Source organism: Micromys minutus, assembly GCF_963924665.1.
Source record: "Micromys minutus genome assembly, chromosome: 6".
Classification (NCBI taxonomy): Eukaryota; Metazoa; Chordata; class Mammalia; order Rodentia; family Muridae; genus Micromys; species Micromys minutus.
In genome coordinates, this window is record NC_137975.1 from 9,486,054 (window position 1) to 9,507,766 (window position 21,713).

At 35.5% G+C, this 21,713-nt stretch overlaps 1 protein-coding gene across 1 annotated transcript in view; it reads left to right on the forward strand.

Moving 5' to 3' along the window:
* Positions 1 to 21,713, forward strand: part of LOC308421694 (contactin-associated protein like 5-1-like) — a gene marked incomplete at both ends in the record, with an annotated part of 497,826 nt that overhangs the window by 211,383 nt on the left and 264,730 nt on the right. The window contains one exon of the mRNA XM_080918133.1: positions 16,849 to 17,049. Within this exon, the coding sequence (XP_080774259.1) occupies positions 16,849 to 17,049 (201 nt within the window). The remainder of the gene's footprint in view (positions 1 to 16,848; positions 17,050 to 21,713) is intronic.

A 21,713-nucleotide genomic window follows, 5' to 3' on the forward strand; every position in this document is an offset into this window, starting at 1 on the left:
TGAATCAGGTGCTCCTGTGACAGCATCTGACTTTCTCTAAAAATGTCTGCAGTAGTACCACACCTGCTTCTAAGTGCACCTGATTCTAAGACCCAACTAGATAGTAAAATGTAAACCTAAACACAAGTTCAAGGCCTGTTTTATAATGTGTTTTGTCAAAGTGGTTCCAACAAATGTGACTAATACCATTGCTACCATCAAGATAAAATGTCACCTCAAGGAGTTCAGGATGCATAGTACAAGATGATTGTCATTTTGTTACAATTTAAAATATTGGGAACAAGTCTTTGATCATTTTTTGTGCAAAAGTTTTCAGATTGTATTGAATTATGTGAAAAAACTCACCCTAAGTATAAGTGATACAATTCCCTGAGCTGGGGTCTTGGACTGAATACCAAGAATCAAAGAAACTGAGTATCCAAATTCCTATCTTTCTGATGGCTCATTATGTGTACAATGTGACCAACTGCCTCAAGTTCCCACCTTCATGACTTCTTGGACAGCATGGCATGCACTGGACTAGGGTTCATTGTACCATGTTTATGCCAAGCCAGACAACCATGATTCCTGACAGTTCACATGATCTACAATTTGAGCTAAAATTTTCTAAAGTCTTAAGTACTTTAGTTTATGAGTGAGAACATAAAATAGGGTGATAACTCTGAAAACAGGGGTAAATTGTTACCCCAAAGATTTACATGGTAGATCTCAATCCCTACTAGAACAATGAGAAACAACTTATTGCAAAGTTGTTTCTAGATAGCCTTTATGAAAATAAAACTTTGGGAGACTGAGAAAACAATGAAAAGTAGAGATGAAATATCAGCACTAGAAGGAGTAGGGTCATGGATGCCTTGTCTGAGGGGTCTTGATTTGCCCAGGCATTTTCACATGGGGATAGAGTTCATCTGTATGACAATTTTTTCCTGTTCAGATGAGAGAAGTACAAGGCCAGGTCAAAGGTACCTCCCAGAATACTTGCTTGTTCTTGTTCACCTTTCTTGTGAAAGCTAGATTCCAAAGAGAGATGAGGAAATCAAAGTCAGCTCCGACACTTCATGGAATGAAAGACCCCACTTTCCATGTCAGCTTGCGACTACAGTTCATAAAGGGAGAAGAAGAGAAACATTTTACTTGGGGACACCTTTCTTACTGTTCTTTTTTTCTATGCATTATCTTTATTTTCTGTTATTGCTATAAAATACCTCAGCCTTAATATTTCTAAAGAAAAGAAGTTTACTTAGCACACTGGTTTTGTTGCTGAATATTTACTTTCGGATTTCTTCAAAGTGTGGCAGGTGCTACTGAATCATGTCTGTGGATGATAACAAGACACAGCTTGCTAGAGAAAGAAAGAAGATGCATCAATGATAGGAATTTTATTTTACCATACAATAGTCAGTTCAGTCCTATAAAAGTGATATTTCTTCTATGGTTGATTGCTATTAGCCTATGTGAAACCTACCCACCTCTCTTAAGTTCACAATCACCTAAAACATCAGGCTAATAATGATATATCAAAGTGGAAAACAAGTATCCATCACATGAATCTTTTGGGAGCAGCTTTTTATAAGAAGCCAATATAAAGCCTAGCCTCTTAGAACATAACCTCCAGCCTACAGTGTATTCTAAGTATGATAGTGTTGGCTGAATATATATACATAGATAAACAGATGGATAGATAGGAAAAAAAGCAGACAGACCAAAAAAAAAAAAAAAAAAAAGAAGGTAGATAGATGATAGATAGATGATAGATAGATAGATAGATAGATAGATGATAGATAGATAGATAGATAGATAGATAGATAGATAGATAGGTAGATAGATAGATAGATAGATAGATAGATAGATAGATAGATGATAGATAGATAGATAGATAGATAGATAGATAGATAGATAGGTAGATAGATAGATAGATAGATAGATAGATAGATAGATAGATAGATAGATAGATAGAGGCCTGCATATGTTTATATGTTATAATATTTTATGCTGTTTGGGAGGCTTTGGAACCTCAAGACATAAGTAGGAGTAAATTACTGGAAAGAAGTTCTTAAATGCTGTAGTCCAGCCTCCTTCTAACCATTTTTTTCTGCTTTTTGACTACTGTTGTTATACAGTCTCATGCTCCTTTATCATATACCAAAATCACAAGCCAAATAATCTTCTTCTCCCTTACACTGCTTCATTCAGGTCATTTATTACAGGGACAAAAGAACTAATTAATATATAGGCAACAGAGGCATTCCCAAGCTGAGAAAATTCTGTGCCATTTTCTGGGCTCTTGCATTTTATACCATTTTCCTGTCAACGATTTTCCTCAGCCATGTCTTTATCCAAAATGCCCCATTTTAGCTCCTACCAAGTGACTTTGACTTGGACTGTATTTGTGGGCTTTGAATCACATCATGTAGCTCAGCACCTTCTACTGCTTCCACATGAACAGTAAGACTTTGGATTGGTTTGAACCTTAGGTGGCATTTTGTAGCACTGTCATGTTGTTTGACATAGGTGATTTAATATTACACTTCTGCAGTATCTTCCTGTGTAATTCATAATAAAACCTGTTTGCAAGTTTGTTATGAATATTTTATGGTGTAGTCACTGTAAACCACAAGAGAAATTCCTGGCAGTATACATCCAATATGCATTACCTGTTATTTTCATATTATTGTTAAAAATGTAAACAGTGTTCATGCTTTCCACTTCATTTTCTAGACTCATTGTTTCCAATAGAGAAATTTCTTACCTCCTAAATTTGCCTTTTTTTTTATTCTTTCCCTGTCTCTCTGTCTTTCTCCCTCTCTCTGTATCTGTCTTCATTTATTTTTCTATCCCTGTCTACACAAATCCAAGTGTGTGTCTGTCTTTTTCTGTCTCTGTATCAATTACTCTCATACCTCATATATACATATATATAGAGATATTTATATGTGTATATACATTTATGTATATGTATATGATATGTAGGTGGTATGTATATGTGTGTGTGTTTTGTATAAGTACTTGTTCATGTGGCTGTGCATGAATATGTGGATGATCATACATGTCTGCATAAACCCACATACACCAAAAGTCAACATTAAAAGAATTCCTGGATCATTCCACCTTTGTTTTGAAGGCATACTCCTATTGGAACTCAAGCTGGTCATTTGACCTTGGTTGATTGTCCAGTGAGCTCTATGTGTGTCTGTCTCTGCTTTCCCAGTACTGATTCTGAGTGTCAAATCTCAAGTTCTTAATCTTATGAAGCAAGAACTTTGCTGAGTAATACAATTCTGTAGAGCTGATATTTGGTCTCCTTGTGTCTAAATGCTTCTTAATTGTTGTGTCATATATTTTGGAGAAAACCAAGAGAAAAAAGAGTAATTTTGGCTCTCAGGTCCAGACTGTCTGTTGTTCATAGTTGAGAGAGTTATGTATATCGGTGCAGCCTTGAATTAACACACACACAAAAAGTTCAGGTATTTAATTTTCTCATTATTCAATTTTATCCCATCTGTGTGTCCAGTCATGGAGATTGTATCTCTCCATTCTGGGGCAGTATTTTCTTCTTAGTGATCTAAGCTCTTACAGCAAGTTAAGATTAAAATAAAAATTAACCTTCACAGTTGGTTTCCAGGCCATAAACTTTTGTGAAGAGTGTCCAATGCTTACACAAATGTCCTGTGCAATAGTTTTGATTTCTTGCTCATTGTTAACACACTGGCATGTTACTGTCTTGGGCCCTGTTAGCCTTGATACCTCCTGTCAGCAGATGAATGTCAGCAGGATGTTTCGGTGTTAAGATGATTGGCTCTGCCATTTGGCTAAAGTAGTGTGCCAGGATGCTGCACTGTGAGGATGATTTATCATCAGTCATATACCTTAGGTGATTCCTGAAAGTATGTGGTGAATGTACCTGTTCCCTAGCAATTTCTTGCATGCTGGATACACCTCATACCTTAAATATTCTGGTATTTATAAAACTTTTCTCCCTCTTCTCTCTGCCTCTCTATTTTTTGTCCTAGTCTCCTCTGTGTCTCTTTTTATATCTCTGTCTCTCTTACTCTGTCTCTCTGTCTTTCCTACTTCCCTTCTCAGTATATTAAAAACAAATAACACCATGGTAAATTCTTTTATCACATTGTCCATTTCACTGTCCCCAGTACTAATCTGAATGCTAGCCATCTATATAGAGCTAATAATCTTCCTTTGTTCAGTTTCTGTGCTATTCATGCATAGCACTTGGAGAATATCTCTGCTTTCTGTACCAATATGTTCTTTACATACTCTTTATCAAAATGTCTGGTAAAAGCAACTGAAGCAAGGTTTGATTTGGCATCACAGTTTTGGAGTACATCACGGTAGAAGTATTACTCTGCAGTCAAGAAACAGAAAGAGATGACTGTCCTTGTGTAGTTGATCATTCACATTTTTATGAAGTCTGAGACACCAGTTTATAGCATAGTGACAGCCACATAAAGGTTTTTCTATCTCAGTTAACACAGCAAAGAAACCATCTCACTGACATACTCAGACCCTTATCTACTAGATCCTGACAATATTTGCCACTAGAAACAATAAAGGACTCAAAGAGTAACACTGAACTTGTCCTTTTTTCCTAGACAAGATCCAGCTATTTTCTTGACAAAGTGTATTTCCATAAAACTTGGAAAAATCACATATTAGGCTTGATTATCAGTGGTGAGGATTTATTTTCAATGAGCACAGTGATGAAGTGCTCATTGCACATTAGTAGGTATGTGTAAATTATATGTTCAGTGAACTTTTCTCTGATGAAAACGCAAAGCATTAACATTCATCTGGTTATGTTTTATTCCCTTTATGTCTCTCTCTTGTGAGACTTGTCTCATGATACCAATACAAATTTCTAATGGACTCTGTTCTACAACATACAATAAAAGAGGCTCAGGATCAAGTCTATAGCATTAGAACGTATGACAATATCATGTTTAAGATTTCCTTAAATATCATTCAGCTTTCATCATTAGATTATATTTTTCTAAGAGTTTACTCTCAGATAAACACTGTCTTAAAAATTACTTGATGTATTATTTTTGTATAATTCTATAGTTACATTGAATATCTTAATATTGACTTAATTTTTTTAACTTGTTTAGTATTCAATACTCAGGTGTACACTTGTTTGATCATTTTGATTTTATTACTGCAAATAGTTACAATATTTTAGTGTTAAAATTATGGAATGATAACAGTCACAGACAAGGGCATTTTGAGTCAATCATCTCTAGAAATACTATCACAGCCACAACTACATCTATATTTTATTGATTACTTAGGCATATCTTAATCTGAGAGAAATTAAAAGTCAAAATACTAGTCACACCCACAAGGATGGATCAGAGAAATCTCCCTCTCCTCTTGCCATAAATCTATTCTTATTATTTTTCTGTATATCTATTTATTATACTTTATTCTTGTTTTGTGTGTTCATGTTCTCAATTATTATAGCACAATAGGCAACATCCTATTTCTGTGCCAACTCTTGCATTGTTCTTTTAACAGTATAGAATAAAAATCAGTTTAGATCAGTTTAAGTGTCACCTACTTTATTTCCTATGGCTTCTTTACATCTCACCATGTGAGCTAAATATACTTTATTCACTCAGGCATCTACTGAAAGACATTTTTTACCAGTGTAGTTTTATTTGTGTCAAGAATATTAACAAACATCTTTTAAATACCAAATGTCACATTCTTATTGATTTCAAGGTCTATTACTAAAATCAGCAAACTGATTTGTGTTGTGACAGGTTTAGAGATAGGAGTGTAAACTGATATGTAAATTTATTCTACTACCACTGAGCTTTCCTTTTAATATTTCTCCAGAGGCAGAGCATAGACAGACATACTTACAGTTAGAAACAACTGTGTTCAGTTTCGGATATAGTTTAGTGATGAGCAGCTTGGCATAAAGTTATCAAGACAACAGTTGAGATTTCCAGATTCTACATAAAAAAGCTTAGCAGTTGTGATGACCTATCTGTAATTCCAGTACTCAGGAATCAGATACCCAGGGTCACTGGAAAAACTTGTTTGGTAGGATAACTTTCCTGGTAAGTTCGAAGTCTAGTGAAAGACCTTGCTTTATTAAATAGAGAGGATAACAATGGTGATACAAGCTATAAAAAACTCTGTGCACTTATACACATATAAACACATATATTTACATACATTCAATACACAGAGAAATGCAGGTAATAAGAGAAAGTCAGATAGACTGAGAGACAGATACAGAGAGAGAAAGAGAAATGGGGAAAGAACTCTCTTCTATTGGTTTTAGAAAAGCAAGTGTAAATACTGCTCTTTGCTTTTAGTTCACTCTCAGAAGACATTCTGGTATGATATTGACATTTCCACATATTTAAACATAGGTTAATGAAGCACTATTTATTCTGAGGCCTTGGGTTATAACTTAGGAGAGGTTGCAATCATTGGTCTACATGTTGAAGTGTGAAGGGGGAATCATTTCATGTTTTTATGTGTATAAAGAAAAGGTTGCAAAATATTAAGGCTCAAGGCAATGATTACCAAACAGTAAAAGTGACTCATGTTGGAATTGAAGGTAACTTTGATCGCATTACCTGGTTCTTTTCCAAACTGGACCTAAATACTGTCAGCTACAAAGTGCTTCCAGGACCTCATAGAAATTTCTAAGATAGGACTATAGATAACGTTAAGTTGATAGAGTACTTAGCTAGTTTCAAGAAACTCTGGATATTATCTTTTGCATTACACTAAACAAGCATCCCTATAATATGTCTGAGACCAGCACTAGAGAGATGGAGTCAGGAAAATCAGCAAATCAAAGTCACTCTTGGCTATAAAAGGAGTTGAAATAGTGTCCATTTAGCTTGGTGAGTAAAGGAACTTGATAAATTTGATGACCTATGTTCAGTCACTTTGACTTTTATAAATACATTGTGGATGTGTATACATTACCCCAAACACAAATGTGTACACACACTTTGTCTGTCTGTCTGTTTCTCTCTCTCTCTCTCTTCTCTCTCTCTCTCTCTCTCTCTCTCTCTCTCTCTCTCTCTCTCTCTCTCTCTCTCTCTATCATCTATCTATCTATCTATCTATCTATTTAGACAGTGTTTCTGTGTGACTCTGGTTGTTTGAAAATTGATTTTGTAGATCAGACTATCCTTGAATTCATAGAGATTTGCCTGCTTCTGCCTCCCAAGTGCTTGCATTAAACAAATGCACTACCAAGGGTCATCTGGTTTATTTATTTTTTATTTTGTCAATAGGAGATTTTTTTTTCTTTTCTGTATACATGTACCCTTGGCATACCTGGTTACCAAAAGGGCCAGAAGAAGATAATAGATCCGTTGAAATTGAGTTTCAGATAGTTTAAAATCTTGTTTACATTCACAACAAAATCACATATTGCTGTAAGCATAGAAAGAACTTATCTCAAACTGAGGCGTCAATACATCCTCTTAAAAGATTTATTTTTAAAAACATTTGTTTGTTGTCAGTCTAAAAGAAAATGAATATTTGTAAGACCTATAAGAACCATTCACAAGAAGAGCAGTACTCTTCTCAGAATATAATTTCTTATTTGACTTTAGACTGTTTCTCTCTCTCTGAATGCACTGAGATAAATCATTGGATATCCAGTTGGGAAAATGGCTAGTTCTGGACCCAAGTCATCTATGTTTTGTAAACCAAATATACCCTTCAATGAGAAAGTAAATTAAAAAAAAAACATTTATGCTTGAGCCTGCCACTTTTATAGAAAGGGTCTCATGCATTCAGACTGACCTTGGGCTCATTCTATATTCATGGATGATTATAAACTCCCAATCCTCCTGATTCCCCAATTTAAAGTACAAAAACAACTGGGATTAACCAGTATATATAGTTTATATAGGGTTGAGAATAAAACACATTTCTTCTTTGATGTTAGCTAAGCATATCTCACATAACCCTCTACACTCATAAGCTCAGGGGCCAAAATATTCATTTACCTCGTAGTCCTCATGCCACCCCTGTATATATCACTAAAAATGATCACTAGGCTCCCGAGACACTAACACACAGGTACAAAACTTGATTCAGTATATGTGGAATCTAATCCTCTACCTTGTTGGATCTTAAAAACAGATTTGCTGTGTCTCCTTGATCATGCCATCTACATTAAATCAAGGTAGACAAAAAATGGCTCCTCAAAAAGCCACATAAACTATAAAGGCATGAGTGAACTGAGAGGATAAATCACAGTCATGTAGCTTACCTGGAAGTTGTAAATGTGGTCATCACTAATAGGAGGAAGACTGATGATGGATGTGAAATTGTGTACATCACAGCTAATGCAAGGAGGGCAGTGGCCTGGAACTGATCATGCATGCCACCACAAACAGGGAAGCTCTGTTCCAAAAGCAGTTGGCTGCGGAAAGTACAATAGAGAAGGATTCATTTCTCCATGAGCAGCTGTGCTGGTATTCTTGGGAGAAATAACAGCTCTTGGCAGAAGCTTTTATAAAAGGTAGAAATTTTTTTTCATCCAAGTGTCATCCTTCCCATTATAATGGTTAAAGGGAAAGTAGGTCCTACAGCATATGTTTCTACATTTGTTTGTAACAGTATAATGTTCTGGATTTAACTGGATTCTGTTCTGACAATTCTCTATTCATATTTGAATTTGTTAATTTGGGTCTTCTTTCTTTCCTCTTTTGAGTGAGTTTGTCAAACATTAAGTTTTTCAATGACTCATTGTTTATTAATATTATGCACTTTTCTTTTAGTCTCTATTTCAACATTTTCCACCCTAACCCTTATTATTTTTTTCCTGGGTTTGAGATTGACTTCTTGTTTTTCTAAAGACTTAAGAAAAAAATCATTAAGTTGTTTACTTTAGATCTAATATTCTGATATGAGTGCTTATCACTATGTACTATTCTCTAATATCTGAATGTCTTAAACGTGTTTCAGAACACCTGATAGATTATACCTTTGATTTTGGTTGTTTCTAAAGATTTAAAACATTTCTGTTCTGCTTTTCTTCAATTTTTTCACTGATATTTTTTAAATGAAAAGTGTATTTGTGCACTAAATAGAATTATCAGGTAATATATTTACATTTATGTAGCAATGTTAATCTAGAGGAATAACCTATTCTAACTTGCTGTGTAGATAGCTCCATGGTTGAAACCTTTGCCATGAAAACATTAGGGCTTGAGTTTGTATCTCAAGAACTTATGTAAATGCCAGCAGTTATGGTGGCCCACATGTACTACCTGGTAGGGAAAGCAGAAGGCAAAGAACTCATGACCAATACTAGCTATATAAAGAACTCTGTCTTTGATTGAGATGAAGTAATCAATGATGACTCCCAACATCAACCTCATGCCTCTAAATGCATGAGCATACACAAGCACCTCCACCTCTGATCATACATGAGCTGACATACATGCAAACACATAATACATACATATGTGCATAATACATACAAGAAAATGGAAAATAAAAACATATATTTTGTCTTCCAAAATATTTAGATTCTGTAGGGTTTTTTTTTTTTTTAGTGCTGTTGTGTTCTACTCTTATTCCAGTAACATCTTCAGATACACTTAGAATAATATCAATAAAGTAGCTTCCTAGCTTGATTGTTGAAAAGGAGTCAAGCACCATGGCAGCTGCTAGGGTAAATTCATAGCTTGAGTTGACACTGCATTAGGGCAATATATGTGTCTTTGTTTAGTATTAAAAACACTGACCACAAGGCTGCCCATTTAAAAGATTACTAGACTGAGATTTGGGGAGCTGATCTACTTCTTTCAGAATCTGGTAAGTAGTATGTGTAGTGCTTGAAGCTAGACATAATGTATAATCCTCTATTAACTATTGTTTCTGATAATCATGGAAGCCAAGCTAAGCTAATGTGTCTTACCTGTAAATGTTTATGGGTTAAATTGAGAGATATAGCAAAACCATGAAAAATTAAATGAACATCAATTTGGAAGGATGAGAGACCCCAGAGAACTATACACAATTAGGTGGTGAATACAGGGCAGAGACTGTACATTGGGGGCTGTGTAAAGTTGTTTTTTACCCTGAGCATTGAAAATTTAATTTGTCAACATATATAGCTGTAGAAGCAGTGGCCACTGAGACCTTAACATAGTTTCATTTCATTATACTTAAAGTATAAGTAAATTGTCAAACTGATTTAAAGAACATAAGTAACTCCCCACAGTGATTTGTGTTCAGTTAAGCAGTTATTGACAATCTGTAGATTTCCCTTGGTTTCAACCATTGTTACAGAAAAAAAAAAAAAACTTATATTTTTTTTCTGCTCAGCAAATAGATATGTATGCAGAATGTAGCTTTTATAATCAGAGTTATTTCTTGTCTCTTTCTTACCTTAATAATAATAATACCAATCAGTTGTAACTGGAGAAAACTCTGAAAGAATATTAAATTACAGTTCTGTATGCAAACAGTTTACAGCTTCTAAAATGATAGCCAAAGTAACCAAGTAGAATATCTAGGAACTGATTGTGTATACCTATCTGGAGCAGTGAAAAGAAACATCTTTACAACAGAGAAGTACAGAGAGAGAATACTCCAGAATATCCTGTCATAATCAGTCAGTAATCTCTTTCTATAGTATCATATTTCTTTTTGGTGTCTTTGTGTATGTGTATGTATGTGTGTACACATGTGTTCATGTGTACAACTGTATGTGATTAATTTTAAATGTTATTTCTCATGTTTTGTATTGTAAAGTTACTCAATCACCTGGACCTCACTGATTTGGATAGCTTAGCTGGCCAGAGACCCCAGGGTATCACCTGTTTCCTCTTCTACTGTGCTTGTGAAACAAGCACATTCTACAGCACCTAGTCCTTTCAGACAGATTTGGTGCCCAAACTCAAATCCTCCTGCAGGAGTAGCAAGCTCTCGACCCACTAGGAAATTTTTTGAGCACATTTATAAAGGTTTTGATGTAAAAAACAAGTAGAAATATTAGTCATTCTTATACATAAGTCTGCTTTGCTTTTATATTGTTGAGTCCAGAAATATGGGCAAGGCAATTTACAAAATAAAGCATTTAATTGGACTTATGGCTTCAGAAGATTAGATTCTATGAATGTGGAACAAAGACGGAGCAGCAGGAACATTTCAGATCTTAAATCCACAAAAATAACTAATAACTAAAAAAAATAACTAAAAATAAATAAATAAATAAATAAATAAATAAATAAATAAATAAAATAATTGCTGTAGTGAGATATTTTTAAACTCTTAAAACCCATTCCTATGGCACACTAATTTCATCAAGGCCATACCTCCCAATCCTTCCCGAACAGTTCTACAAATTGAAAACTAAATAATCACACATGGAAACTATAGGGATATTTCTCATTTAAACTACCACATTGTATTCCTTGGCTCCTGTAGGCTTCTAATTTTATCACATAATACAAAATGTATTTATGCCAACTTTGAAAATCTCTAGAGCTATTCATGATGTACACTTTTAAGTTCTAAAGTCTCTGTATTAGTTAAGGTTTCCTTTGCTGTAAATTGACACATGATCAAGGCAACTGCTAAGTGGAATGATATTAAACTGGGGAAAGTTGATAGTTTAAGATTTTCAGTTCACATTCATCCTGGCATGAAGCATGGCAGTGATCAGGCAGACATGGTGCAGGAGAAAGAACTGAGATTCCTGTGTCATGATCCAACTGCAGCCTGGAAAAACAAACTCTTCCACATTGTGTAAAGCTTCAAAACATGTACACATAGTAATGTACATCCTCCAACAATACCAATCCTATGCCAACAAGGCTCTAACTCCTAATAATGGTAATTCCCTTAGGCCAAGCATATTTTAACCACAGCATTCTACTTTTTAATCCCTAAAGGCTCCTTCAAACATCTGAGTCTATTGGTACTGTGCATAGCCATAGCGTAATGCAAAATACATTTAGTACAACTTCAGATGTTCCAGTGTAGAGCTATCCAAACAGTGTTAGAAGTAGAAGTTTGAAGTCTCTCCTACTACTTATCCAATCACTTAACCATAATTTCCAAAGCATGAACAAAAGCCAGCTAGGAAACCTACAAACGTTGCTTATCCATGTCCGATGTCAAAGTACTCTTCATATTTTCCAATTTCTTCCATCTTCATTGGCTACAACAAACTTCTCTCTTTAGGATGGTTCCATTCCTTACTAACAGCTTTCCTCAGCAGGTACCACATGGCTCTGACATCTCCGACACATTTGGGTTTCCAAGGCAACTTATACTTTAGACCTTCTTGTTCCAATAACTGAGATCCATTCATGAATTTCTGGGTTCCTCCAATGGACTTGGATCACTCCCTCAGCTCTGCCCTCTGTAGTACTCTAGGCTCTGGTTAACTCAAGTCCACTGCTGCTTATGTTCTTGGTGATTATTTTATACTACTGGCTTCACAAATTTTTTGGAGATTTTTACTGCAATGAGGCTACACCAGTAGCCTCTCAGAGGCTCTTTTCATGATGCCAAGGGTTATCTTCTTTGTATAATCACTTCAGTCTTGGGATATCAACTACAACTGAAGCTGGACCTTCAAGAGTGACCTTTTCTGGCCTCTTATGGTGCTAAGCCTCAGCTATTCTTCATAATTCCATCATGCCTTCAAAACTAGGACCACCTTGGCAATTTTTACACATTACCAACTCCTGATGTAACACAAGATACAACCTTTGCTAGAACACAGCTTCTTTGTTCTGTCAGAAAATACTTTGTAGTAGATTTCATCACAGTGATGTTGGTCTCTTCTTATTTACTGGAAAGTTCTTATCTCTCTCACTACCCAGCATCAATCGTTCCCATAGTTAAGTCTATTCATAATTCTAAAGCAAAAGGTGCATTACCAATGGTGCCCAGTCATGATGCTTCCTGGGGCTGAAACATGGTCACCTTAGATTTTATACATTTTTGCATCTTTCTGTTTTGAATAAATTCATGCTCCATATAAATTTGTCTATACTGTTACATCCTAGGTAAGATGACATTGAATTCATAGATCTGAATGCCTTTCTCCTGAGACTTGGTGTTAAAGGTGTGGTCCACTCCACCTGATTATAAGCTTCTCTCTACTTGGAACTTGCTCTGTAACTGGCTGATCCTGAATTCAGAGATGTGCTTGTCTCTGTCTCCTGGGATTAAAAGTCTGTACCATCATATCCGAAGCTAAATCTCTCATGGCAGACATGACTCAAGATCTGGATTAAAACACTATGTCTTCCAGCTGCAAAATCAGGATAATAGGTGTGTCCTCCATTCTGGATTGTAGTTTATTGCAGATTATGTGTCCAAAACTAACAATAGCTAGGTAATAGCAGCTAACATCATATAACTGTCCCTTGTTCAACTGAAAACACAAAAACAATAATCTTAGTTAGTGGAGACCTTGTTGTGAGTTTACCACTCCATTCATTCCATTTCCGTGAACAAAAGATTTAGTTATAATCTCTTACTTTTAATCTGTTACTTCTAATCTCCTGCTAGCTTGTTCATCTGAGCATTAAATACTTTCTTGTTCGAAATTTCATAGTCTTTATATTCCTCCAAAAAAATAATAATAAAAGAAAAGAAAAATCACACCAAGTCCTGTCAAAGCAATAGCCTATTTCCTGATCTAAATTTATTTATTCATCTATTACCTTTCTGTTGTGTTAAAACCATCATGACCAAGGTACTTACAAAATAAAGCATGTAATTGAGTTTATAGGGTTTGAGGTTTAGAATCAGAGCAATGTCATAGCAATAGGAATATCAAATATTTAATATCTCAAACCTGTCCTCAGAAGTCAGGGAGCTCACTCAGTATGGTCAGAAACTTTGAAGACTTATAGCCCACCCATGTGGCATATCTTCACCAAGGTCATATCTTTTAATCTACCTCATGGTGTTCTACAAACTAATAGGAAGACAATGAGGACCAAACTACCTTAGCAATCTTCTCCTCAAATGTTTTCAAATTATTTGAAAAGCCGAAGAATACATTTTGTTATGTATTTGTAACTGGCCATGTAATAACTCAGCATACCCTTGAATACAAGGCATGTTTTGAATATCCTAGAGATATCACTGAACCCTGTTAAAAAACAGTTAAAATTCTTTTCTGATTGATATGGTGACATATGTTCAGAACCTTATTATAAATAATGGGATACCTGGTGTAGTTCTACACAAAGAGATAACAGTTGGATGGACATTGGGTATGAACTGATAAAAATTTAATATACATAACAATTGTATATATAATATATAAGCATATATTTTTAATATTGCACCTACAATATTATTGTAACATTTTGATGTTATATCATAAAAGAGCACATAACAGGCTGCATGATATTCAATTGAGTATCTAATATATACTTTACATGTATGTACAATTGCCACTCATAGGCTGTATGCATTCTGGGGCAGTTGGAAATAATATTAGATCATTGCCACATCACATGTTTAAAAGTTGGGAACTCCTGCATTAGAACTTTCTACAACATTAGAGATTGAATCAGAATGCTATTTCATAGAGTAGTGGGCAGAAATCTTATTCACTGTTTCATATGTCTTTGAAAATTGTGCATTGGTGAACATGGCACCAAAGAGCACTAACTATTAAACTGTATTATTAGAAATTTATTTATGTTCGAGATCCAAAGGCACAAAGGCCAATATGAGCATACTCAAAATGAACATACAACTGTGACACAGCTTTTATTTCCATCATACCAAAGACAGAGGATGATTGTACTAAAGTGGTTAAATTAATGAAGTCACATAAATAAATATATCATTTTGAGAAAGTTATATCAATATAATAAGAAACATCAAAACATTGAATGAGAAATGATGCATAGACTACTTTTAGAAGCAGGTTAAATACATGGAGAATGGATATAAGTTAACTTGTAATAGATGATTAGATAATAGGTAGTTACATGATAGATAAATACATGCACACACACACATAGATAAATAGATAGATGATAGATAGATAGATAGATAGATAGATAGATAGATAGATAATAGATCACTTAAAATAGTAGATGATAGAACATTACTGGATATAAGACAGACTGATAGATAGTAGTAGGAAAGAATAAGTCAAGAAAGCTTTGAAGATAAACTAACCAATGAGTTTATAGTATTCAAATAATTACCTCTTCCTTTTGTATTATTTATTTGGCTTGTGATACCTGTAAAATTAATGCATAATGTCTGAAATATATTCTAGCATGTGGGCAATAGCATCACTCCCTCAATATTCCTTAGAAATATAAATCTCATGAACATCACAACCATTTCAAAGCTGTCCATTTTTATTTCTCATTCTATAGCATCTCATTAGTGAATGCTAACTCTTTTTACAATTTTATTACATTGGTGTATATTGACATTTTACTGGCTAGATTCATGTAAATTTGGCACAAGTGTGAATCCTTGGAGAGGAGGCATACTCAATACAATTGAGAGAATGTCTTTATATTATGGCATTCCAGGTGAGTCTGTGGGATGTTTTCTTAATTAGTAATTGATAGGGAGAAGCTCATTGTGAGTGGTGCATCTCTAGTCTGGTGGTGGTTTCCATAATAAAGTAGGCTGAGGAAGACATGGAGATCAAGCCACTATACAACAGCCTTTCGTGGCCACTTTATTAGCTCCTGCCTCCAGGTTCCAGCCTTGTTTGATTTCCCATATTGACTCACCTTGATTATGTACAATGGTATAGAATTGTAACTCAAATAAACCCTTACACTACAACTTGCTTTTTGGTTATACTTTTATCAAAGAAATATAAAACATAACTAAAATAGAAATTAACATTTTTGGAATCTCTCATGAATATTCTTTTAAAAAGTTTTACAGTATGAATTTCTATCATTTTATTTTAAGAGTTAAAATTCAATGGAATTAGTTTGTTCACTAAATTTCACGGAAGTATAGTAATATTTCAAAATATCAAATCATATATTTTCCTCTGAACATAGTGTGATATAAGAATGATTCCCAAGTTAAGAAAAAAATTAAGAAAATAATTAAAACCAAATCAAACTACTTCTTTCTTCTTTTAATATACTGAGACAAAAGTGTTGGGAAATGAAATAACTTTTGCCAGGTCACAGAAAGAATTTATGGGAAGAATTAATACAGAACATCTGAGTATTCTGTTGTTTCTTTTTAGTTTGAGATAAATCATGCCAATGACACTAATCTTGCAATTTACAGTTAATAATAACAGTTGCCTTCAGCTTGTTTTCCGAACAGTGCTCTGTAATAGAAATGCTGTGGCTTATTGCTTTTCTTTATGGGCCTTTGTTTCCCAATCTGTAAAACTAAGAGGGTGGAAGAGGGCAGAACCCACACAAATTCTCTGCTTAGTTCCTTTTCTGCTCTTAGACTCTATGAAGAATAATGTAATGATGTGGGCAAGGTTCTCAGGTGGCAAATGCTTTTCAACTCTTCCTGTTTCCTCTGCTGCTTTATTTGTGAGGATGTTCAGAATTAAATTGCATATCAAGTTGCGGTAAATCTTTTTTTCATGTGTTATCAGAAGTGTTCAATATACTCCACAGAGTGTCTTCCAACTTTGAGATTTACTTGTTTCTATTCCTGTGTATCTGTGTGTTGGTGTGTATTCCTGTGTACACTGTGTGTTTAGTTGCCTTAGAGGACAGAGTGGTTAATGGATCCCCTGGACCTAGGACTATAGTTAATTATGTGCCATGTGACGTGGACCTATGAAAGAGGTAAACGCTTAACTGCTGAGCCACCTCTCCAACCTGCCTTGCCTTGTTGTCTGTGCAGAGGACAAGATCTGGATGACAGTTCAGCATGACAACACAGAGCTGACTCGGGTACAAGGTTCCAGCCCTGAGAAGCCCTATTCCATGACCTTAAACTATGGTGGCAGTATGGAGCAGTTGGAAGCTCTGATTGATGGCTCTGAACACTGTGAACAGGAGGTGACATACCACTGTAGGAGATCCCGCCTGCTTAACACACCAGGTAAGGTACCATCTTTCTTCAATAGTATGTTGAAATCTACAAGACAATATACTGGTTGTACTTTAAATTTCAAGCAGAAGCTAGAGTCATTGGACAAGTGGGAACCTCAGTTCAAAAGATATATCTGCAAATGATAATTTTCTTAATGACTGATGTGGGAGGCCCAGTCAATTATATGTGGTACTACTACTGGAAAGGTAGTCCTAAAGTACATAAGAAAAAAATTCCTGAGAAAATAGGGAACAAGCTAAAAAAAAGCAGTGCTCCACTATGTCCTTTGTTTCAGTTCCTGATTATAGGTTCTGCCTCTGACATCTCTCAATAATGGAGCTTAAGGTATAAATCGTAAGCTTTTTTTCTCAAGTTTCTTTCAGTGGTGAAAATATCACAGCAATTTGGAAAATATCTATACCAACCCCATATCTAGTAGAGGGCTAGTTTCCAAAATATACAAAGAACTCAAGTTAGACACCAGAAGAGAAACAGCAGAGATACAGGGGTGCAGGCCTGGCAAGACTGTACTGCAAGTAGCCAGGTTGCAGAGCAGGCTAGGCCTGGCAGGAAGAAAGCACACACCTCCCTCCCCCCCCCCACCCATAGGTCCAGGGGAGCTGGAACTCTGCCATAGGGATTTGGTTTCCACCTGCATGCAGACCAAACACTCAGGCCATTTGCCACCACTGGGAACAGCAAAGATCCAGGGACTCAGGCATGGTGAAACTGCGCTGTGAGTAGCCAGGGAGCAGAGAAGGCTAGGCCTGGCGCACAGAAAGCATAGCCCCCTAATTGGTTAAGGCAAGCAGGAAATCTGCCTTAGAGACTCCAGTCCTCCCAGAAAGCACTTGCTTTCAGGCCAAATGCTCAAGCCATTTGCCACCTAAGACAGTGGAAATCCAGGGACACAGGCCAGGTACACAAGAGAGACAGGAACCAATCACTGACAACAAGACCACATATAATCACAGACAACAAGTTAGCAAGAAGAATGCGAAAGAAGTTAACAAATGAAAACCAAGACAACCAGGCAACATCAGAAACCAGCTCTCCCATCACAGCAAACAGCAGAATACAAAACACTACAGAAAAAGAAGAATCAGACCTGAAATCATGCTTTAAGTTGATGAAGAAAGTCCTTAAACATGAATGGGAGGAAAAGCATAAAGAAAAAGAAGCTCTTAAAGAGGAAACATGACAAACTCTCAAAGAAATCAAAGAATTAGAAGAAAACAGAACAAAAGAGGTGAAGGAATTAAAGAAGGAATTTAAAATGGAAATGGAAACAATGAAAATAACACTAAAAGATACAACCCTGGAGGTGAAAAACCAAAAAAGAAATGAGGAGTCACAGATGCAAGCATCTCCAACACACTACAAGAGATGGAAGAGAGAATCTCAGGGGTCGAAGACCACATTGAAAACACAGACAAAACAGTCAGAAAAAAGGCAAAAGCCAAAAAGCTCCTAACCCAAAATGTCCAAGACATACAGGACACAATGAGAAGACCAAACCTAAGAACAATAGGAATAGAAGAGGGCAAAGAATATCAACTAAGAGGCACAGTAAATATCTTCAACAAAATCATAGAAGAAAACTTCCCTACCCTTAAGAATGAGATGACCACAAGCATAAAAGAAGCCTACAAAACTCCAAATAGAGTGGATCACAAAAGAAATTACTCCCAACACTTGATCATCAAAATGCCAAGTGTGCAAAGCAAAGAAAGAATACTAAAAGCAGTAAGGGAAAAAGGTCATGTAACATATAAAGGCAGACAAATAATAATCATACCCGGCTTCATAACAGAGACTATAAAAGCTAGAAGATCCTGGAGAGACATCATGCAGAGAACACAGGTGTCAGCCCAAGCTGCTATACCCAGCAAAACTCTCAATTACTATAGGTGGAGAGACCAGGATATTCCAGGGCAAAACTAATGTTACACAATATCTGAACCCAAACCCAGCACTACAACAAATTATAAGTGGAAAACTGAATAAAGGAGGGAAACTACATCCTAGTAAAACCAAGAAAATACCTAAGAAAGAAAACCAAAATAAGAAATGGACACAGGCACAATTATACCTCTAAAAGCAAAAATAGCAGGAAACAGCAACCACTATTCCTTAATATCTGTTAACATAAATGGACTCTATTCTCCAATAAGGAGACATAAGTTATCAGACTGGATACATAAACAGAATGCAGCATTTGGCTGCATACAGGAAACTCATCTCAGAAACAAAGACAGACACTATCTCAGAGTAAAAGGTTGAGAAAAAAAAAAAAAAAAAAAAACCTTCCAAGCAAACGGTCCCAAGAAACAAGCTGGAGTGGTCATTCTAATATCAAATAAAGTAGATTTTCAACCAAAAGTTATGAAAAACAAGGTAAGGATGGACACTTTTTATACATTACAGAGAAAATTTGTCAGGACAAAATCTCAATCTTTAACATATATGCTCCAAATATAGGAGCACCCATATTCATAAAAGAAGCCCTATTGAAACTCAAAATATACATTGCACCCCACAAAATAATAATGGGATACCTCAAACCCCACTCTCATTAATGGACAGAACATGGAAACAGAAACTGAACAAGGATGCTGTGAAACTAGCAGAGGTTATGAACCAATTGGTATTAATAGACATCTACAGAACATTTCATCCTAAATCAAAATGATACATCTTCTTCTCAGAACCTCATGATACCTTCTCCAAAATTGACCACATACTAGGCCACAAAACAAGCTTCAACAGATGTAAGAAGACTGAAATACTCCCATGAACCCTATCAGATCACCATGGTCTAAGGCTGGTCTTTAATAACAACAAAGACAACAAAAAGCCCATAACACATGGAAACTAAATAATGCTCTATTAAAAGATAGTATGGTCATAGAAGAAATAAAGAAAGAAATTAATGATTTTCTAGAATTTAATGAAAAAAACACAACATACCCAAACCTATGGGATGCAATGAAAACAGTACTGAGAGGAAAACTCATAGGTCTGAGTTCTTCCAAAAAGAAACTGAACAGATTATACACTAGTAACTTGACAGCACATTGAAAACTCTAGAAAAAAGGAAGTAGATAAACTCAAAAGGAGTAGACAGCAAGAAATAATCAAACTCAGAGCACAAATTGACCAAATATAAACAAAAAGAACCATTGAAGGAATCAATAAAACCAAGAGCTGGTTCTTTGAGAAAATTAATAAGATAGATAAACCCTTATGCAGACTAACTAGAGGTCAAAGAGTGAGTTTCCAAATTAACAAAATCAGAAAGGAAAGTGTAGAAAGAATAACTGAAACTGAAGAAATTCAAGAAATCATCAGATCCTACTGCAAATACCTATACTCAACAAAGCTGGAAAATCTGGATGAAATGGTTAAATTCCTAGACAGATACCAGATGCTAAAGTTAACCCAGGACCAGGTAAACCATCTAAATAATCTCATAACACCTAAAGAAATAGAAGCAGTCATCAATACCTCCCAACTAAAAAAAGCCCAGGTCCAAATGGGTTCAGTGCAAAATTCTATCAGACCTTTATTGATGACCTAATACCAATACTCTCCAAATTATTTTACATAATATTCAGAAGCAATACTAAGTAAATCATTTTGGAAGACCACAATAACCCTTGCTCTTAAACCACACAAAGACCCTATAAAAAAAAGACACCTTCAGAAAATCTCACTTATGAAAACTGATGCCAAAATACTCAACAAAATCTTTGCAAACAGAATCTAAGAACACATCAAAATGATCATTCACCATAATCAAGTAGGCTTCATCCCTGGGATGCAGGGGGGGTTAAAATACTGAAATCTGACTAGATGCTGAAAAAACATTTCACAAAATTCAATATCCCTTCATGTTAAAAGTCTTATAAAGAACAAGTAACCAAGGCCCATATCTAAACATAATAGAAGGATTATGCAGAACCCAATAGCCAACATCAAACTTAATGGTGAGAAACTTGTAGCAATCCCACCAAAATCAGGGACTAGACAAGGCTGCCCATTCTCCCCCTACCTATTCAACATAGTAGTAGAAGTCCTGACTGGAGCAATTAGGCAGCAAAAGGTAATCAAAGGGATACAAATTGGAAAGCAAGAAGTAAAAACATCACTGTTTCAGATGACATGAGAGTGCATGTAAGTGATCCCAAAAACACCACCAGAGAACTTGTAAAGTGGCTGGATATAAAATCAACATAAATAAATCAGTAGCTTTCCTCTACTCAAAGGATAAACATGGGAAGAAAGAAATTAGGGAAATGATACCCTTCACAATAGTCACAAACAATATGAAATACCTTAGTGTGACTCAAACTAAGCAGGAGAAGGAACTGTATGACCAAAACTTCAAATCTGTGAAAATAGAAATTGAGGAAGACCTCAGAAAATGGAAATATGTGCCATGTTCAGGGATTGGAAAGGTCAACATTATAAAAATGGCCATCTTACCAAAAGCAATCTACAGATTCAGTGCAGTCCTCATCAAAATTCCAACCCAATTCTTCATAGAGCTGGTAAGAACAATGTGCAATTTCATTTGGAATAACAAATGACCTAGAATAACGAAAACCATCCTCAACAACAAGAAAACATCTGCAGGAATCACCATCCCTGACCTCAAGCTATATTACAAG